General features: G+C 58.2%; 1 protein-coding gene across 1 annotated transcript; it reads right to left on the bottom strand.

The window, feature by feature from the left end:
* On the bottom strand, positions 1-16,836 carry GPR179 (G protein-coupled receptor 179). Its single transcript, XM_045813813.2, has 11 exons — positions 16,043-16,836; positions 14,644-14,752; positions 12,461-12,548; positions 11,817-12,052; positions 10,967-11,035; positions 10,502-10,611; positions 9,959-10,194; positions 9,640-9,778; positions 8,905-9,010; positions 8,204-8,350; positions 1-6,829 (listed from the first exon to the last, which is right to left on the bottom strand). The coding sequence occupies exons 1-11, from the start codon at positions 16,834-16,836 to the stop codon at positions 1,727-1,729; spliced, it is 7,137 nt and encodes a 2,378-aa protein (XP_045669769.2). The 3' UTR covers positions 1-1,726.
* Between the last annotated feature and the right edge of the window lie 1,590 nt (positions 16,837-18,426).

Raw genomic sequence — 18,426 nt, 5'->3', positions numbered from 1 at the left:
TCAAGGAAAAGCATTTTTTATTTTTTTCTCCATGGTTTATTTCACAGCAGGGGTTATAGGAACAGCTTTTCTGTTCCCAGCTAGACCAGACCCAATTAACTTGTTCTGATGTGTGGTCAGCAAAATTCTCATCGGCTTAGAAGCGGTGAAGTTAACTAGCCAGAGCCCAGAGCAACAGTACGCTTTAATTACTGCTCTGAAATCCCAGGGCAAGGGACCAGGTAAGTGGGAGGGGCTAGATATGGGAACAAGGGCATCTGGTCCCTGAAAGACTGGATTTTTCCATTCCCTGTTTTTGGAAATGGAGCATTTTGCTGCTTTTTCTGGCGAAGTCCTGAAGCTGCCCAGAGTATTTATATGCAGACTCATTTTTTTCCCCATTGGTATTTGGTCTCCTTGTTTTCTTATTCTTCCCCGTGAATGGCGTCAGGATCTATGCAGTTAGAGGGTGGGCTTACTGCCGTCTTCAGGGCCCCTGCCAAGCTCTGCCGTGTTAGTCTGCCTGCTCCCTCCCCCCGCCTCACCCCTGCCAATGCCGGGATTTTGACCAGCGCTTTTCTCCTTCCTCCTTTCCCTCTGATAGATCCTCTCATTCCAGCACTGTTCTCCAGGACCGCTTAAGCCAGGGTAGCCTGAACGGCCTTGAGAGGATCAAGCAGAGATGCCACAGAGGGCAGTTCTTGTGCCGGCTGTAAACAGGACCCGCTGGCTTGCTTCTTGGGAGTACGTGGGCCTCTTGTTACTGAGCGAATGACTTGGAGTGGTTCTCACATCAGAACCAGAAACTCCCCTGGGTCTGGTTGCACTGACAAGAGAGAGGGGTCCCTTAGATGACAGCCCTGGAAGGCTGGGAGGAGAACGAGCCAGTGAGGTGAACTCGAGATGCAAAAGATGGGGCAGAAGTGGGGAGGAACCATCTGAAAAAGCTAGCAAGGGACACACTCCTTAGATGGAGAGGGTGTCTAGGAGGGAGGGCACCCCCTGGGCCAGCGTGGGGAGGACTTGGAGCCGCTGCCTTTCCTCCTGTGCTCTCCGTCTCTGGTGTTGCTTTGGATGCCACGTGTTGATAAGTGAGAGTGCTTGATTGGCTCTGCGTCAGCAGCCGAGCAGGACAGGTGTGAGGATCAATGTGTCAGGAACTGGAGATCCAAAGTCAAGATGGCAAGGTCATTAAGGCATTTCAGGCCCCTCCTGAGCCATTTAAGTTTTTCCCGGGATTTATCTTTGAGCTTGAATTAAGTGGCTTCTCAAGCTGCCTATGGTCACCTTTACAGACTTCCTCAGTCCCTAGTGTTGCCAGTGCCTTGCGTGGTTTGGTTTCTTCTCAAAAACTAGTCAGAAAAGGAGGTCTCTTTATGAGAAAATGTGGGCTGGGCCTGCTGACTCCTTTCATCCCTAACATTGGCTGCTCAGGCAGGTGTCCAGACACAGCTCGTGCTGAGTCCTCTAGCTGGATGGGAGGATTCCTTAGAAGCAGAGGGTCTGGTCTTTGCTCTCTGGAGCAGGAACAAAAGTGGGAAGTAAAGAGAGGATGAGACTCTGTTGGGGTCTGAGCTGCACCCGTCTCGTATAGGTCGTCTTCAGAATGAGTTGACTTCTGGCCTTGTTGGAGAGGGGAAGTGGCCCAGTGTCTCTGACTCAGCTCTCCGGGAACACGTAGGACTTGGAAAGGACCTTGGCTCCTAAAAACCAGCCACCCGACGTTTGACCTCATGTGATGGAGTTGTTACTCGCAGTCCCAAGGATAGACAGTTGGAGGGGAGAGTTCTTGCGGAGCTGTAGAAGCCCCTTCTCCTTGGTCTTCAGTTAAGGAGGAGGACTCCTGCGCCTCCCCTTCTTGGAGACGTGGCTCTGGGGCTGAGCTGGTCCTCGGCCCATGTCCTGAGGCTCCTTGGAGCTCTCTGACACCTTCCAGAGTGAAAGTACTGGCTGCCTTGCTCACCTGAGGGCGGGGGCTTTTGCTTTCTGGAAGGAAGCTACCTGGAGGTCTGTGGACTAAAAGGCATGGCGGGTTCTCAGGGACCGTGGGGAAAAATATCTCTGTCTGAGTTGCTGTTAAAGCCAGAAGGCCGGATTCCTCAGATGGGGCTCCAGTTCCCTCCCAATCACAGATGTCTGCCATGGTGCCCTTTATCTTATTCCCTTCTGGGTCTGTGACTTCCCACTGACACAGCTCTGCCATCCTGCTCCCCACCCCGCTTGCTCCCTGGGGACTGCCTATGGGTTGGCCAGTGTTGGGAGCATCTGGCTGGGGGAAGGGCGCCCCCGAACCTGTGCCTTCCCGGGGGCAGACTGTCTCCTGCTCTCCGCTGGCTTTTGCTGCTTCTTTGCAAAAGTGTTCTTCAGTCCCTCCAGATGCTGCCTTTTGAAGGATCATTTCTCCCTGCCCTTGGGACTTTCTGTCCACCTCTTGTTCCAGTCCCCCTTTCTCTGCAGCTTCTTTAGTCACCTCCCAAGGGCAGATTTCCGCTTCCTTAGCAGATGGAGCCTCTTCTGCTTCCCACGGACACACTTCTGCCACCTTGGCCCCCACACTGCCTGCTGCCTCAGAACGGCCTCTGTCAGGAGCTCGCGGGGCTGGTTGTGGAGACAGCTCCCTGCAATCCTGACTCTCCCAGGGACACACCGCCTCCTGTTTCCCATCTGCCTTCTCTGGCTTCTGAACCGCCACAGCTTTGGGCTCTGGTCTTCCGGGGGCTCTCCCCTTCTCTTGAGGTTGCCCTTTTCCATCCTGGCTTGCTGTCCCTTCATCACGGGCTCTTTCGGTCACCTCCCAGGGGCAGATCTCGGCTTCGGCGCCGCCGTCCGGTTTCGGCACATCCGAGGCGGGAGCATCCCGCGGGCACACCTCAGCGAGCCCGCCCCTGACGCTGGCCGGTGCCTGAGAGCCAGCTTTAGGTTGGTCACAGCCCTGACCGTCCGGGTCAGAGAAAGCGTCTGCCGGGGCCGTGCCTTCCCATGGACAGATAGACTGTAGCTCGTTGCTTGCTTTCCCCCCGTCTTCAGCAGTGCATTCTCCTGCTTTTGAAGATGGGTTTTTTTCTGGGAGGGAGCCTGTCTTTGGGTCTTGTGTCGGGCCCCCTTTCTCTGCTGCCTCATCCCTCACTTCCAAGGAATGTCCCTCTGCCGCTTTGCTACTCATGCTGAGGGATGAGTCTGAGACCTCGGGGCCCTGCGCAGAAGGTTCCCTCAAGTCCTTCTCCCAAGGACAAATAGCTTCCTGCCCTTGACTCAGTTTTGTCTCCCATTTTGATGTGTCTTCTCCCAGGGAGGTGAGTCTGTCCTTTTCTAGAGTTTTCTCCCCCTGCTGTGCTGAGTCACCGCCCCTCTCTTGTTCCAATCCCATCCCAGCAGCTCCTTTATTCACCTCCCAGGGACAGATCTTGGCTTTCTCACTGGTCGGCACTTCCTCCACTTCCCAGGGGCACACCTCAGCTGCCCTGCAGCCCACGTGGTCCAGTTCCTGGAATCCAGCGTTTGGTCTGTCTGTGCCCAGCGTGTCTGAATGCCAAGAGGAGCCGCCTGGATCCAAGCTTTCGCAGGGACAGGCTGGCCTGTCTGGCTTCTTTGGAGCCGTAACAGCTGTCTCACTGGGTCCAGGACGTGCAGAAGCCTTTCCTGTGTCGTTTGGAAATTTCCTAATGGCCTCAACTCCCAAAGCCCTTTCTTGCCCTGCTCCAGCACTCACCTCCCAGGGACAGACCTCAGCCTTCTCAGCAGGCATGGTGTCCTCCATGTCCCATGGACAGATCTCGGCGGGTTTGCTTCCCACGCTGCCCGACATGTGGAAACTGGCTCTGGGTCCGTCTATGTCTTGAGGACCTGGTTGGGCGGAGGAGCTGCCAGGGTCCACATTCTCCCAAGGACAGACTGCTTCCCACTTTTGGATCTGTCCCTCGGGCTTTTCCCCAGCTGTGCCATCTTTGATCCCTGACATTCCAGGCGCTTTCTCCTTGTCCTTTTGAGATTCTCCTGCTCTGGCTGTCTGGCCCGATGTCCAGTCCTCTCTTATTCTTTCGTTTACCTCCCAAGGACAGAGTTCTGCCCTGGCAGGTGTTACTTCCTTCAGCTGTGGCCTGGGATCTTCCCGGGGACCTACCTGCATTGCTGTGCTTCCTCCGTTGCTAAGGACCTGGCCATCAGCTTTGGCTGAGGAATTATCTAGACATGGGCTGGAGGGCCCAGGGCCTGAGCTGTGCCGGGGACACACTGACTCCTGCTCTTGACCACTTTTCTGCATCGCTTTCCCAGTTTGTTCTCCCATCTCTCCAAAGGGCCCTTTTCTGGAGGCTTTCCCCTTTTCCTGGAGAAATTCTCCCCCTGTCCCCTGACTCAGCATTTCCTTCCCTACTACCTCATGACCCAGCTCACAGGGACAGATCTCTGCTTTCCTGATAGGAGCATCTCCTGCCTCCCACGGACACACCTCCGAGATGCTACTACCCAAACTCCCGGAGCACCCAGGGGTTCCCGGGGCCGGAGTAGAGACTGCTGAGGGGCCCCGGAAGTCTGTCCTCTCCCATGGACCAAAAGACTCCAAGTTTCCACTCAGTTTCTGTTCTTTCCAGAAGGTTGCTTTCTTGGAGGTTTCCCGCTTTTCCTGGGGAAGCTTCTTCACTCCCTCCTGGTATGGTTTCCCATTCTGTCCCTCGCATGCCTCCCAGGGACAGAGTTCTGCCTTGGCAATGTCAGGGCCTGTGGCTTCCCGCTGATGCTTCTCCACCTCTCTAGCTTCTCTCGTGCCCACCGCCTCAGACCTGCCCCTGGTTCTGTCAGAGTCCTGAGAGGCTGACTGAGGGGACGGACTCCCGGGATCGGCACCCTCCCAGGGACACACGGCCTCCTGCCCCCTGACCAGCCTCTCTGGCTTTTTCCGAGCAACAACAACCACATTTTGGGGCTCTGACTTTTCCGAGGCTTTCCCTCTCTCTCGGGAGTCGTCTAGATCTTGTCGTAAAGCCCCTTTCTGGGGGGCCCCTTCGCTCACCTCCCAGGGGCAGATCTGGGCCTTGTAGCCACAGTAAGGCTGCCCCGCTTCTGACTCAGGGACTTCCCTGGGGCATATCTCTGCCATCCCACGGTCAGCACCGCCCAGGGGCTGGAGGCCAGTTTGGGGCAGTTCCTGCCACCCAACAGGGGCTTCTTTTGCACTCTCAGCACTTTTGTCCCCAACTGTGCCCTGCCGGGCTTGCCTCAGTGTAGGAGACCCTGCTTTACCTGCTCTGTCTACTTTCCCCTCCCCTAGACTGTGGGATGTTCTCCTGCCCCTGTCTTCTTGTTCCCTGCTGCCCTCCCTGTGGCAGACTTGAAGCATTCTGCTGGTGTGAGCATTCTCTTGGTTCTGGAGGGACTCCTCATCGTCACAGGGTGCAAGGGCGGCCTGCTTACTCACCGCCTTGGGCCGGCCTAGCCTGGGGGATCTGGGGCATGCCCCCACACCCTCTCCTGCAGCTCTGCCCTTCTCCTCTGTCTCAGGACTCCCTTCCCCGCTCTCCTTCTCTTTGTGAGCGCTCCGAGAACGGGTCAGAGCTTTGATAGCCAGGCCTAGACTGTGCATGGAACCCTGCTGAGCAGGGGTCTTGAGGCTGTGGGATTTCGAGAAGACCTTGGGCTTGTCCTCGTCCCCCTCATCAGCTCCCCCTTGGAGACGTCCATCCTTTGTGTCCACTGCATTCTCCCCAGTGCCCCTTTTCTCGACTGCAACAGAGAGAGCTCTCCAGAGCTTGGCCCGAGCTGGGGCAGGGGAGAGGCTGCTTCGCTCTGGCCCTGAGGGGCCTTCTTGAGCCACGCTTCCTTTCTTGACTGGCAGTTCTGCATTCTCCCAGGGGCAGATGAAGGTGAGTAAGCTGGGGCTTTGCGGGGGTACGGGGACTGGTGCCAGGGCAGGGACCGGGGTTGGGATTGGGGCTGGGGCTGGGGCTGGGGCTGGAGCTGGAGCTGGCATCAGAGCTGGAGCCAAGGTGGAGGTGGGGGATAGCATCCTTGGCTCTCCGGGCCAGGCTCCAGACAGGGCCATGATGGGTGTGGAGACCTGGTGCTGGACCGGTGGGTGAGGCAGCCTTCTCGCAGCCTCCTCCTGAAGCCTCCTGGCGGCTGTGTGGGAGCCGTCCACACTGCGGCTCTTGGCTGGGGAGGGTGGGGCTGACAGGGGGGCCCCTTGAACTCGCTCCAGCCTCCTGGCCGACGGCCTCCTCACTGGGCTCGCCAAGGCTGCCTCGGCCTTCTTTCTCTCCTCTCGCTCCTTGGCCTGCCGGTAGGTCTCCTCCAGGTAGGCCTGGCTGGCTACGAGCAGGGCCTTTTCCCTGGAGCCTGCCACCACACTGAGCGACTTCTGCAGGGACGCGGGCCGGGCCTTGGGGAGCCTCTCGCACACCGTCAGGTTGTGGGCGCTGGCTGACCTGAAACCCAGCGCAGGGGGCCCCTCCACCGACTCGCGGCTCTCCCTGCTTTCCCTCGAGGCCCTCTTGGCCAGCTTCCTGCGCAGCAGCGAGTCGAGGAGCGGCGGGTCCTGCTCCCGGCGGTGGCCCTGGCGGTCGTGGTCATAGGTGCTGCGGGACTTGCGCAGGGCCGGGGGCCTCTCGGAGTCCTGGAGGCTGGAGCTGAGCAGCCGGCGGCGCGAGGAGCCGGGCAGGCTGCTGCGGCTGGGGGAGCCCGAGTCCCGGGAGTGCTGCCGGGCCAGGGCCTCGGGGAACTCGGCCAGGTACCTGATGAAGGAGCGGCCCAGGCCCTGGCGCGAGCCGCCCCGCTTCTTAGGCAGGTGCGGGTTGTTCGCAGCCATTTCCTTGGTCTTGTGGACCTCCAGCTGGGCGTAGAGCTTCCTCAGCTCGTCCTGGGTGGGGGGGCGTGAGGGGAGCAGAGCCCCCTGTCAGCTGGACGGGGAAGCTCTCTCCAGTCCCTGGCTGCCCTGCCTCGCCTGCCCTCCGGCCATTACTTGGACCATTTTCTCTGGAGCCTTTCTTTCCCACCAGGTTGTGTCCCTTCCCTGCTTGGAAAACTCTCAGAATCCACCCGTCCCCTCCGAGCCACACCTGCTCGGCTCTGAGGATGCGGGGTGCGCTCCTTTCTCTGGGGAAGCCACCCGCTTGGGGGGCAGGACGCCTGGCTTCGAGGCTGCTCACCCAGCCTGTGTCTGAAGGCTGTTTTCTTGAGCTCTCAGAGTCTCTGCTTCTCTGAACTGACGAGAGCTGGCTGCCTACCGCTAGCTTCCTTAGGACGACCACATGAGATTGATGGTGTGAAAAGTGCCCTGTGCAGGTGCAAGTGAGGGAATGGGACTTTGAGAGGCTTCTCCTTTGGATTTCTCCCCAGAGCCAGCAGCGGGAGAGAGACTGGGTGCTGCTCCAGAAAGTAGGGGGTGCAGGGTGACATTGCTGTGTCTGGGCGCCTCCACACTCCCTGGCCTCCCTGCTCGACTGGGGCCTCGGTTCAGCCTCTTCCCGGGTGGGGGGGGGGTGGCAGAGCCCAGACGGTGAGGAGGACGTGGGGGAAAGACAGGCGCAGGCAGTTGGGACAAGGAGGGAGTTGGGAGATGTAAACAAGTCAGGTATACAGGGAGGCCCCAGTGGAGATGGAGGGAAGGGACAAAATGACTTCCCGAGGTTGTCCCACACCTTAGGTTTTATCAAACAACAGGCTGAGACCACCAGGTTTCCTTATTTCCTACCCACTGAGCTTCTGATCTGGGGTCCGTGACTATGACACCCCTAAGCAGGAAAAGGAGGGTAAAGATGCCCTCCTGACATAAGACTCAGGAAAAACTTCCTTTCTCTAAGACTGCCGAGTCCGGGGAACGGGTATCCCGCTGTGGAAATCTCTGGTAGCCACTAACCGCCTGAACTCCACACCCCGTAGCTGGCCCTAGGGTCACCAACTGCCCCAGTGTGCTGCCCCTCATCATGCCCCTGCTGGGTGGGACTGGAGCTCCACCCATGGCTCTGACTCTCACTTGCCAAGTGGCCTGGGCCTCAGGGATCTGGGTTCTGGACCTCCGGCAGTCTTTCCACTTCCATGATGTGTGACCTCATCTGAACAGAGTCAGGGGACGAGGCTTGGGGCAGTGGCGGAGAAGGGAGGGAGGCAGGTCGTGGAGAGAGGGAAAGCGAGGGGCAGTGCAGGGGCCCTGCGGCGGTGCACAGCCCAGGTGGCAGGGCAGCAGTGATCTGGCCCAGTCCCCCAAAGCTAACATCCAAAGGGCGGCCCATACCCGAATGTCTCCGGGGTCCAGGCTGCGCTCGCTCCAGGCTGAGGCAATGCTGCTGTCCAGGTAGGAGCCTGAGCGCTGCAGGTCCAGCTCGTCCTCATACACCTCATCCACCATCTCCTCTCGGGGAGGAGCGCCCGGCTTCTGGAACTGGCCAGGTGGGTGTGATGGAGGGGAAAAGAGTCAGCTTGGCTTCCTGTTTACTCCTATTGCCACTTGCCCCGTGGAATCCATCTTTACTTTGGGAATCTTCACCCCCTCTCTAATGTGCAATTCCGAGGGCACGAAGAGTTTTGCTCCTCCTCATGCTCCCTGATTTTCTTTAGTTCGGAGACCGGGGAGTGTGGGGTCCCATGCAGCTGCCCCCACAATTCCTAGCTTCAGCTCCCTGACCTCTCTGTAACTGCTTCTAAATTGATTTTTCAGAGGCTACCAAACCAAACTACCAGCCAGGTTACAAGGACCCTCCAGCCCTAGCTCTGATTTCCTTTGCCCTGAGATGGGAGGCAGAGAGGTAACAGCGGCTTCCTCCCCACCCTCGCCCCCCCAGCCGGCTCCTGCTCAGGCTCCTGTGGCTCAGCCCGCTCACCCCAGGGTGTCATCCTCACTCTGGCCTGGGGAGGGCGCTGCGGCGGCAGCAGATCCACGGTGCCCTTGCGAAGGGGCTGGAGTCTGGCTCACGACCAGGAGGGGGAAGACCTCACCTTAGGAATGAAGATCAGAGCCAGTGTGGTGGTGACGGTGCCGTGGGTGTGGAAGAAGAAGAAGAGCAGGGTCCAGTCTGGGTGCAGGGAGGGAACCAGCGCAAACCTGAGGGCGGGAGGTAGGGGGACGTTAGCTGTGGGTGGGAGTGGCCCTTTCCCCTCACCTGTCTCACTGGCTCACCTCCCAGCCCCAGCCCCAGCCCTGATCTCTGTGGAGGTTCTGGGTGGGTTGAAAAGGGCACTTTTCCTTCTTCCTGCCCTGTGGAGGATGTAGGTCCTACCTCAAGGCTCCCATTAACCCCCACCTCCGAGAAGCAGTCCTAGACTACTCTTCTCTGGTTGCCTAGAGCACAGACTCGTGCTCCCCAGTTCTGTTATAGACCGCCCTGGGGGTTGATTCTGCCCCCACCACAGGGCCAAGTCCTTGTGAACACTCAGCGGACCTGCTGCTGCATCGGCTGAGGTGTGAGAGGGTGAAAGGCAGGGAGAATTGAGCATGTGTGGGAAGGGGCATGGTGGAGGTGCTGGAGATGTGGCTTAGGAATAAGAGAAGAATTAGGAGTGGGCATGCTTCCTCTTTTGGGGTGCAGGAAGAGTATCTGTGGGGAAAGGAGAGAGCTACAGATGGGGGAGGGGGTTGCCTGCCTCTTGCCGGGGCAGCCGGGTGGCGAGGCCGGCTGTGGGATGGGGCTCCCCGGCCTGGGAGAGGCGGGGGGCCGGAGGGCCTGTCCTCACCTGGCCGCGTGGAAGGCGGCAGAGAGCAGCAGCTCATTGTGCAGGGCGATGGCCAGGTAGCGCGGCTCGCGGAAGGCGGAGGGGACGGCCCGGGTGGCGCAGCAGAGGAAGCTGCCCCCGCACAGGAGCAGTGTCTCGGCTGTGGGACCCGGGGGCGAGAGTCAGGCGCCACGCGGCCCCTTTCTGTGCCGGCTGTGCTGGGGGTGGCGAGCCTGGGCCGGGGACCGGCGGCGAGGCAGGAGGACCGGGAGGTCGGGAGGGCGCCTGGAGGCGCAGAGTGGAGGGCCAGGGCGAGGCGGGCTCAGCGGAAGCAGCTCACCCACAACCATGATGTAGTCCCAGCGGTCGTGATGGCAGAGGTAGAAGTGACGGCCCGTGGGAGTGTGGCCTCGGGTCACCAGGGGCGTGTGGATGCCTCGTTCCAGGGCCCCCACCGTCCACACCACCAGGAAGCCCAGCACGAGCAGCAGGAGCAGCCCCAGCCGCTGCAGCAGCCGCCCATTGCTCAGGTGGGGGCCCCGCTGGGCCGAGCGAGACAGAAACAGCTGGAGCACCCTGCAAGGGTGTGGGTGGCGGACAGGGGCGTAGGCGGAGGACCAAGGAGAGGGGGCCAGGTCTCCGCCACACGTGCCTGTCCTCCTGTCTTTTCCATGTTTGGCTGTCTCTCTGCCCCCCAAAATGTTACATGCTGGGGAGGGCTATGGTGATGGGGCAGGCCTGGGGCAGGGGCGGCGGGCAGGGGGTCGTGCACAGGGGAGTAGAGCAGTTAAGGGTCTGGCTGGGAAGAACTCCACTGCATTGCAAACGAGCTGGGGCCGTCTGGAGTGAGCAGCACCAGGGCAAGGTCTGCCCCAGACCCTACCTATAAAGCTTGAGTATAACGGTGCCGTAGACAGTGGTAAAACCCAGCAACCGGACCCAGCGGAGAGCGATGCAGCGGAATACACTGGGCTTGAAGTACAGGATGAAGACCTGGGGGGGCGGGGAACAAAAGCTGCTGTTCTCCAATGCACTTCCCCTATCCGATCCGCTGATCTTCCTAACAGCCTTCCCATGGAGGTGTCATCACCTCCATTCCTCAGAGAAGCAGCTGAAGTATCAGAGAGGTTAGGTCATTTGTCCTAAGTCACACAGTAGGCCATAGAGCTCTTTACAGCCCAGACTCTGGCTCCAGAGCTCACCAGGCCAGCCTGCCATTTGTAGATATGAATACGGGGATGCTGAGGTCTCTGAATCTCCCTAAGAGGGCAGAAAGGAGGAAGGATTCCGGGGTTTGGAGGGTGCAAGGCAGGGATCACGTGGGGTCAGACTCTGGCCACAAACTCACAGGGAAGTAGAGCAGCAGGGTTCCAAAAAGGATGGCTTCCAGCAGGACAACTCCCGAGGCCCGGATCCTCTGTGAACCCAGGAAAGAGAGGCATGTGAGCAGGGCAGTGGGAGGGCAGAGCCTGGACGATGGTGGGGGAGAATCTCAGGCCTGTTTTAGGGGTCACTCGGTGGCCCTGGACTGAGGCCTCACCCTGTAATATCAGCTCTGCCCTCTCCGTCCACAGCCACGCCCCCCACTCCCACCCCAGGCTAAGACCAAGGTTGCACATAGCATCTGTCCCCCAGCCGGGGCCTGGCTGCAGACCTGGGCTCCAACACAAGCTGCTGGAGCTAGAAGGGCTCTCACGCGTTCCCCCAAACTTTGAGTCAGGCTGCTTCTTTGTCTAGGTAACCTCTTCTCTGCCTGGTAACCATTCCGTTGACCTTCAAGCCTGGCTCAAATGTCACGTTCTCCAGACAGGCTTTCCCAGGCCATTTCAAGCAGGACAACTGGGTCCTTTCTCTGAGCTGCCGTGGCAACCAACACACACTTCCATCCTTGCCTCTGTTCTGCTGGGTTGTTATTTTCTTTATACGCCTGCTTCCTCCGTCCAGCCTGGGAGCTCTAGATCACGTCTCCCTAGCACCTACACAGTGTTTCGAATCAAGTCCAATGCCTGTATTTTACAGGTGAGGAAACAAATCTAAGGCAGTGGGGTCCCTTGCCCAGTGCCACCTAGTGGGTAGAATTAAGACCAGAACCCATTTCTTCTGAGTTCTAGTGTTAGGGAGACTCTGGCCCCTCGTCAATGCTAGGGACCCCAGCTAGGGAGGACGCACGTAGGAGAGCGATGCGGGGCCTTCCTTGCCTTGCTCCGGCGGCAGCGGTAGGACACTAGCATGCTCAGGAAGACGGCCAGCATGCAGCAGGCCTGGCAGGCCAGCACCGCCACCCGTAGGGCCGAGGCTTCCTCCACCAGGCACGGCGTGGCGTCCATGCAGCTGGGGCAGCCCTCAGCACACGGCTCGCACCGCAGCAGCCTCCCCGAGCTGCCGCGAGGGGAGCCAAATTGCCCAGGAGGCTGGGCAGCACCGTCTTCTGACCCTATAAAGAGCAAGGTGGGTGCAAGGAGAGAGGCATGGCGGGGCGAGGCAGCGTCTTCTCCCACTGGTCACCATGGCCCCCTCCCTGCCCTCCTACGGTCTGTCACCACCGGGGTCAGGCTGGCGAGGGGGAAGAATGAGGAAGTGGGTGTTCCCAGGGGAGGACCGGGTAGCAGGAAGAGCTGATGCCCGGCGAGGGCTCACTGCAGGCTCAACTTGCATCAGACTGGCGTGTTATGGGCTCATTTTCGGAAGGCGCGGACACCTCTCATTGCCCTGCCTGCCTTTCCTGTTTCTCTCGACCTCCTGCCCTTGCTCCCCAAGACCCCTCCCAGTGTCTCACCCCAGCCTTTTCTCCCCAGATGCCCCCTCCCCCAGCCCAGCCTGGCCCTCACGACAGTTAACATACCCCCAGAGCGGGCTGCCCCGTAGAAGCCAGGTCGGCAGCGGCAGATGTAGTGGCCAAGGACAAAGCCCTGACTCTCCAGGGGGACACACTGTGGGGATGACAAACACCACAGGTATTTATATGGGGCTTTCCCTCCTGGGAAGACATGGAGGGTCCATGTACCTTCCTATCCACGGCACCTGCTCCGTACGAGGGACCCCCACCAGAAAGCCTCCCTAGTCCTTAGGAAGCCTTCCCTCTCTGGAAACTCTACTCTATCCCCGCCATTACCTCTTTTCAACAGAGTATGGGGATAGATCACCCTTCTATTCTGACCGGCAATGACAGGAGCCTCACAGGTCCCACTTCCCAGTGCCCAGCTGTTGCTAAGCCGAGGTGCTGGGGGAGGTGGAAATAGGGAGAACTTGGAGTCCAATCACACCTGTGTGCCAACGTCCTGCTTCAAAGGGTCCCCATCAGCCTCCTTCTTTGGCTCGCAGGTGGGTTGAAAAGGCCCCCACAGAGGAGCAGCTTCCCCTACCAGGGGCCATCTGGCTTTGGCACAGGACTGCTTTCCCCAGCCCTAATGCCAGGCTAATGCCAGGCTGGTGGGATGCCAAGGCCAGCTCTTTATTCCACCTCCGTCCATTGATGTTTGCCCAGCAGGGGACGGAGCTGACCTCAGAGCCGGGCAGGGAAGATGAGCACATGGATGAGGTCAGCTCTGCTGTGGGCAGTGGTTAGGGACAGACCTAACAGTGGGACAAAGGAAGGGGTTCGCCCTGGGAGGTTCCATATCAAGCACCTGGCTTCACCTAGAAAAGTTACAGGCTGGTACTTCTGAAATTGTGGCCCAGCTTCCCTTCTCGCCTGGAGCACTAGAATGCTCTATGTTCCTGCCACCGTCTGCACAATCAGACCAATGTGTACTGAGACGTGATGTGGCTGGGTTTAATAATGCACTGAATAATGGAGCCCTTCTCCATCCCTGGACTTAAAGTTCCAAAAACATGTGCCCTAAAGAGCCAGAGATGCCCAAACCCGCCCCACCTCCCAGCAGGCTGCAGGGCTCGCCTTGGCTTCAGTTCAGCTCAGGAACGACATGCGGTCAAGTGAAGCCGTGGAGTAGATTAGTTCACTGGCCTCCCAGTTTCTCAGTCCTGGGCTTGCAGGATTACCAGCCATTGCTTTCCATTATCCAGATTCTCTTGCATCCATGGCTTTGAGTCTGTTGGCATCTGGCTTGGGTTCTATCACCTTTACCAGTCCCAGAGCTCTTCAAGCTCCTTGTTTGGTTAGATTCCTCCCGCACCCCAGCCAACAATTACACTTAGGAACCCAGCTCTGTCGACACAGAGAATGTGGTCCAGGAAAAGGAAAGGGAATGATTAATAGGGGCTCAGGAAGTGGTCCGGGGGTGGATCCTAGAGCACCCAGTACCAAAAGGGAGAGCAGGCAGGGAGGCATACTGAGATTTCCAAGGAATGTGGGGGGCTATCTCCAGGGGGGACTGGGGAGTAGGCTGTAAGTGTCCTCACTTTTTTTTTTTTAATGTATGCTCTACGCCCAATGTGGGGCTTGAACTCAAGGCCCCCAGAGATCAAGAGTCACATGCTGTATGGACTGAGCCAGCTAGGCGCCCCCTGACTTTTTTTCCCCAAGATTCATATTTTTTATTATTTCTTCAACTTTAAGTGCCTATTATGTATCAAGCAGGAGGAGTTGGGAATTTTTCAGAAATGACCATCAACATATCATTTCTGAATTTTCTTTTTTTCAGTTTTTATTTTTTATTGAAGTATTTTTTTTTTGACAGTAAGTGTCCTCACTTTTAAATAGCCTGGTATCTCAGGGCGCCTGGGTGGCCTAGTCCGTTAAGCATCTGACTTCAGCTCAGGTCATGATCTCAGGGTCCTGGGATGGGCTCCTTGCTCAGTGGGGAGTCCGCTTGTCCCTCTGCCCCTCCTCCCACCCCATGCACACACACACTCTCTATCTCAAGTAAATAAATAAAATCTTTAAAAAATAAAAATAAAAAAATTTAAAAGACTGGAATCTCATTTCCGACTCTCTCATCACTAGGGATTCCCCTGAAGCCCTGAGGCTGGTATGTTTTGGTCAGCTGCTCCTGGGAGCTGGGTGGTGGCAGGGATAGGAAAGGCGAAGGGAGGCAGGACCCGAGTGCCCCACCCCACCGTCCTTACCTGGGTGCTGTTGAGGTCGCACAGGTGTGTGTTAGAGTACCAGCCTGGCCCACTGGCACACTGATTGATGTCCACGCTCTGAAGATCTACGTCCATCTGCACCTGCCCCCTAGGGCAGAGAATTGGCAGTTAGGGGTACAGTGAAGGATGCCGAGGTGGACATGTGTCCTTGGGCCCCAGACCAGGGAGCAATGCAAGCTTTGCAAGCTTTAGCAAAGTGGTTGCAGTGTGTCCGGAAAGAGGGCACACCTGCATTCCATTTCTCCAGTGCTCCTAATCCTCACCGTTCCTGTGGGCAACACTGTTCTCTGTAGGTTGTTCCCCGACATCCCTTGGCTTTCCAACATCCTAGCATTTCCTGTTTCTATCAATGGGAAAACGGAGGGGGGCATGTCAAGACATGTGAGAGCTGGGGCTTGGATGATCTGTCTGAAAGGGATTTTCACACTTATCCACTGCGTGTACACACACACACGCACGCACGCAAAGTCACTGAACTCAGCTATTAACCACCCCCTCACTCTGCCCAAACCAGATCTGAACTGAGCACAGCAAAGGGACTGTGGAATGGAGCTGTGTGGCCAAAGTGCTCCCAACCCCTGCTCTGGGCTGAGTGGGGGGAGCTGACTAGGGGCCAGGCTGCTGGCTGGCGGGAGGGAAAGCCTGCTGGGAGCAATGAATAAGGACACATAGCTGGAGAAACGATGTTGATTGTCGCCTTGCCTTGCAGTTCCGTGCCCATTTGCTGCCCCCTTCCCACCAGGGCTCCCAATCACCTCTTTATTCCGGCTGAAGGAGGAAGTCAGTTATTTGAAGAGTACCAGTCAGGGTGGGCAGGACTGGAACCTACTTGATGTAGGAATATAGCCACTGGGAGTGACCCTGGGGACCTGGTCAACTCCTAGACAGAAAGGGCAATGAGTGGTTCCAAGCTTCTCCCCCACCCTGAGAACTTTTCTTCCCTTGGAGAAGCCTCCCTTCATAGTTCTCGGTTGCTAGAGAGCAGCAGGCTTGACTCCTGGAATGCCCACCTGGTTCCTCCGAGATGTCTGTGCATGGCCTGTCCCTGTCACCCACACTAAAGCCCTCTCCTGCCTTCTACCCACCACCCAAACCTGGGGCCAAGACCTATGGCCGGCTGTACGCACACATACGGATATATCTCCGTAACAGTGGATCGGGTCCTACGCACTATGTACACTCACACCTGTATGTGTTAACAGACAGTTACGGATTCCCAGAGTCAACTGCAAATAGACACAGCTGAATGCAAATAGACGCATCTGTGCCCCCCAGATACATGTGTGCGTGCCAAATGGCCCACGCACAGCTGGCTGGACTCGGGGCCCCCACCCCCACGTACCCGCCAATGCGTCAAGGCCTGCACAAACCTCCTTACCTGACCTCCGGGCTGAGGTCCGGCTTGAGTCCATAGAAGGGGGCAGAAAGTGTGATAAGCCAGCCAGGACGGAGCCGGCCCTCCCGGCATTCCAGGAAGGGAGGAGACAGCTTCACGTGCTGCACGTCCCCCACGTAGCCATCCCCCTGCGGCCACTTGGGGCTGCCGAGGCTCCCTAGGTCATTGGTCAGCACGCGCTTCTGTAGGGCAGAGGTGTCCGGGGCCCCGGTTGGGCTCTCCACCTGTGCTCTGCTCCTAGACAAGTCCTGAAGGATGGTCTCCTCCCCCTTCCGGGTGGCCTGCAGGGCCAGGGGCAGGTGGCTGGCCCCTGGTGGAGGGTCAAAGGTCAGAAAAGCCCGATATGCCCTTGGGTCCCCCTCGGCCACGCTGCGGACCAGTGCCTGGTACCATTCCACATCTTCCTCCACGCTGGACTCGCGGATGTCGTTGGCCTGCAGCAGCATGTTGAGGAAATTAGCGGCCTGGGCAAGGGTGCCTGCTGCCCTCCATAGCACTGGGGGGAGCCCTGGTCTGGCTCCTGCGCCGAGGGCTTCGTAGCGCTCACTGCAATTAGCCCCCCACAGCTGTTGGGCATCTCCAGAGTAGAGAAAAGCCAGGGCTGCCTCAGCCCCCTCTGGGGGCACTCCCGTGGGCACAGACCCCAGTTCGACTTGGGAGGACAGAGGTGGCAGAGAACGGAGGGGCCGCGGACCCCCCAGAGCCCAGCTGCAGAGGAAACAGCAGCCCAGCAGCCCCCACACGGGGTGGGGCATGACCAATGCCCTGGTGCCCATCCTCAGGGCAGCTCTCGGGTCCCCAGGGGTCCAGGCTGCCTGGGGGATCTGGTGGCTCAGGAGAGCCCAGGCAGAGGCTAGCTGGCTCCACGCCGCCTATCCTCTCTTTCTCTCTTCCTCTCTCCCTTTCTCTCTCTGTCTCTCACGCTGTGCCGTCTTGCCTGTTTTTCCTTCTCTCTAACGTCATCAGCTGGCTTCTGGATGGAGGCATGAGGGCTCTGCCCCTCCTCTCTCAGTGTGACCCCCTCATTGCAAACCCTCTTAATCCTGGCACCACCCCTCTTCCCTCCGCCTCTCATCCAGCATCTAGACTCCCTTCCCCCACTCCCCACCCCACATCAGCTCCAGAGAGAGATAAATGGGAGGGGAGAGAAAGAGACCAGTCGTCCTCTCCCTCCCTCCCTCCCTCCCTCTGCCCTTTGCTCCATTAGGAGAGATGGGCAAATCCAGGATGGGGCGCCATAGCAACCGCGGATGAGCTCGTGCCCCTCTCTCCACCCCTCTGCTCCACTCAGCCTCCTGGCAGCAATTGCGACGGGCATGATGAAGGGCCAAGCTGTGGCTCCTGGCAATCCGCTCTGGCTGCCGGTACCCCCCCTGACACAGTGCTGCCAAACTGGAATTTGAGATTGGGGGTGGCAAGGGTGGGGAAGGGAGCCTCATATTACCACAACCAATCTTTGTACAAACTGTGGCAGTTTATGAACCGTTGTTCGTGTGCGTTAACTCAATGACTCTTCCCCACGAACACGTATGGAAGCTCAATATTCTTGTCCCCATTTCACAGATGCAGACACTGAGGCTCAGAGACTCACCCGAGATCACCTAGCGGCTCACTTTAAGTTGAGACTCAAACCCAGAGCTCTGGGTAACAACCACAGCCAATGGTGTGTGTGTGTGTGTGTGTGTGTGTGTGTGATGGGGACAGGGAGAAGAGAGTGAACAAAGTTTTGCTTCTGCTTCTTCCACATTTATTTTGTCGTCCTAAGTCCTGTCTTCCTGTCTTCATGACAAGGTGCTGCCTAATCTCTCTTGCCCCCCCAGTTTTCTTATCCCCCACATCCTGCCCTTCGTCGGACACAATAACTGGTGGTCGGGGGTCGAGTTAGCACCTCCTTGGGTCCAGAAGGGTGTCAGTGCTTTTTTTTTTTTTTTTTAAAGATTCCATTTATTCATTTGAGACAGAGAGAGAGAAGTACAAGCGGCAGGGAGGGGTAGAGGCAGAGGGAGAAGCAGACTCCTCACCGAGCAAGGAGCCTGACGTGGGGCTTGATGTGGGGCTCGATCCCAGGACCCCCAGATCACGACCTGAGCCAAAGGCAGACGCTTAACTGACTGAGCCACCCAGACGCCCCAGAAGGTGTGGATTTTTTTCAGGTAGCCATAGAACAAAGCTCCCGCCTTCCTCTCCCGCCGTCTTCCATCCCTGCTGTGCTCCCCACCCCCCGGAGATCTGGTCCCACATACACAAGCTGTCTCCTGGCTTCTTCCTCTCTTGCTCTGCCCACTCCCTTACACCTTGGACGTCCCAGAGCCCTGACTAGATGGAGGAGGGGACGGGTGATGGTGTCTAGAAACTCGCCTTGCTTT

This window comes from Ursus americanus, chromosome 23 (assembly GCF_024610735.1).
Source record: "Ursus americanus isolate L20-20 chromosome 23, mUrsAme1.1.p, whole genome shotgun sequence".
Taxonomy (NCBI): Eukaryota; Metazoa; Chordata; class Mammalia; order Carnivora; family Ursidae; genus Ursus; species Ursus americanus.
Note: the sequence above shows the minus strand (reverse complement) of the source record. Positions and strands in the feature narration are given on the sequence as shown.

Coding starts and splice junctions, on each gene's coding strand:
- GPR179 (XM_045813813.2), bottom strand. CDS start 16,836: ATGGGCACCAGGGCATTGGTCATGCCCCACCCCGTGTGGGGGCTGCTG. Junction 14,753..16,042: donor GACCTCAGCCCGGAGGTCAG/GTAAGGAGGTTT, acceptor TCTCTGCCCTAG/GGGGCAGGTGCAGATGGACG. Junction 12,549..14,643: donor GCGACCTCAACAGCACCCAG/GTAAGGACGGTG, acceptor TCATCCCCACAG/TGTGTCCCCCTGGAGAGTCA.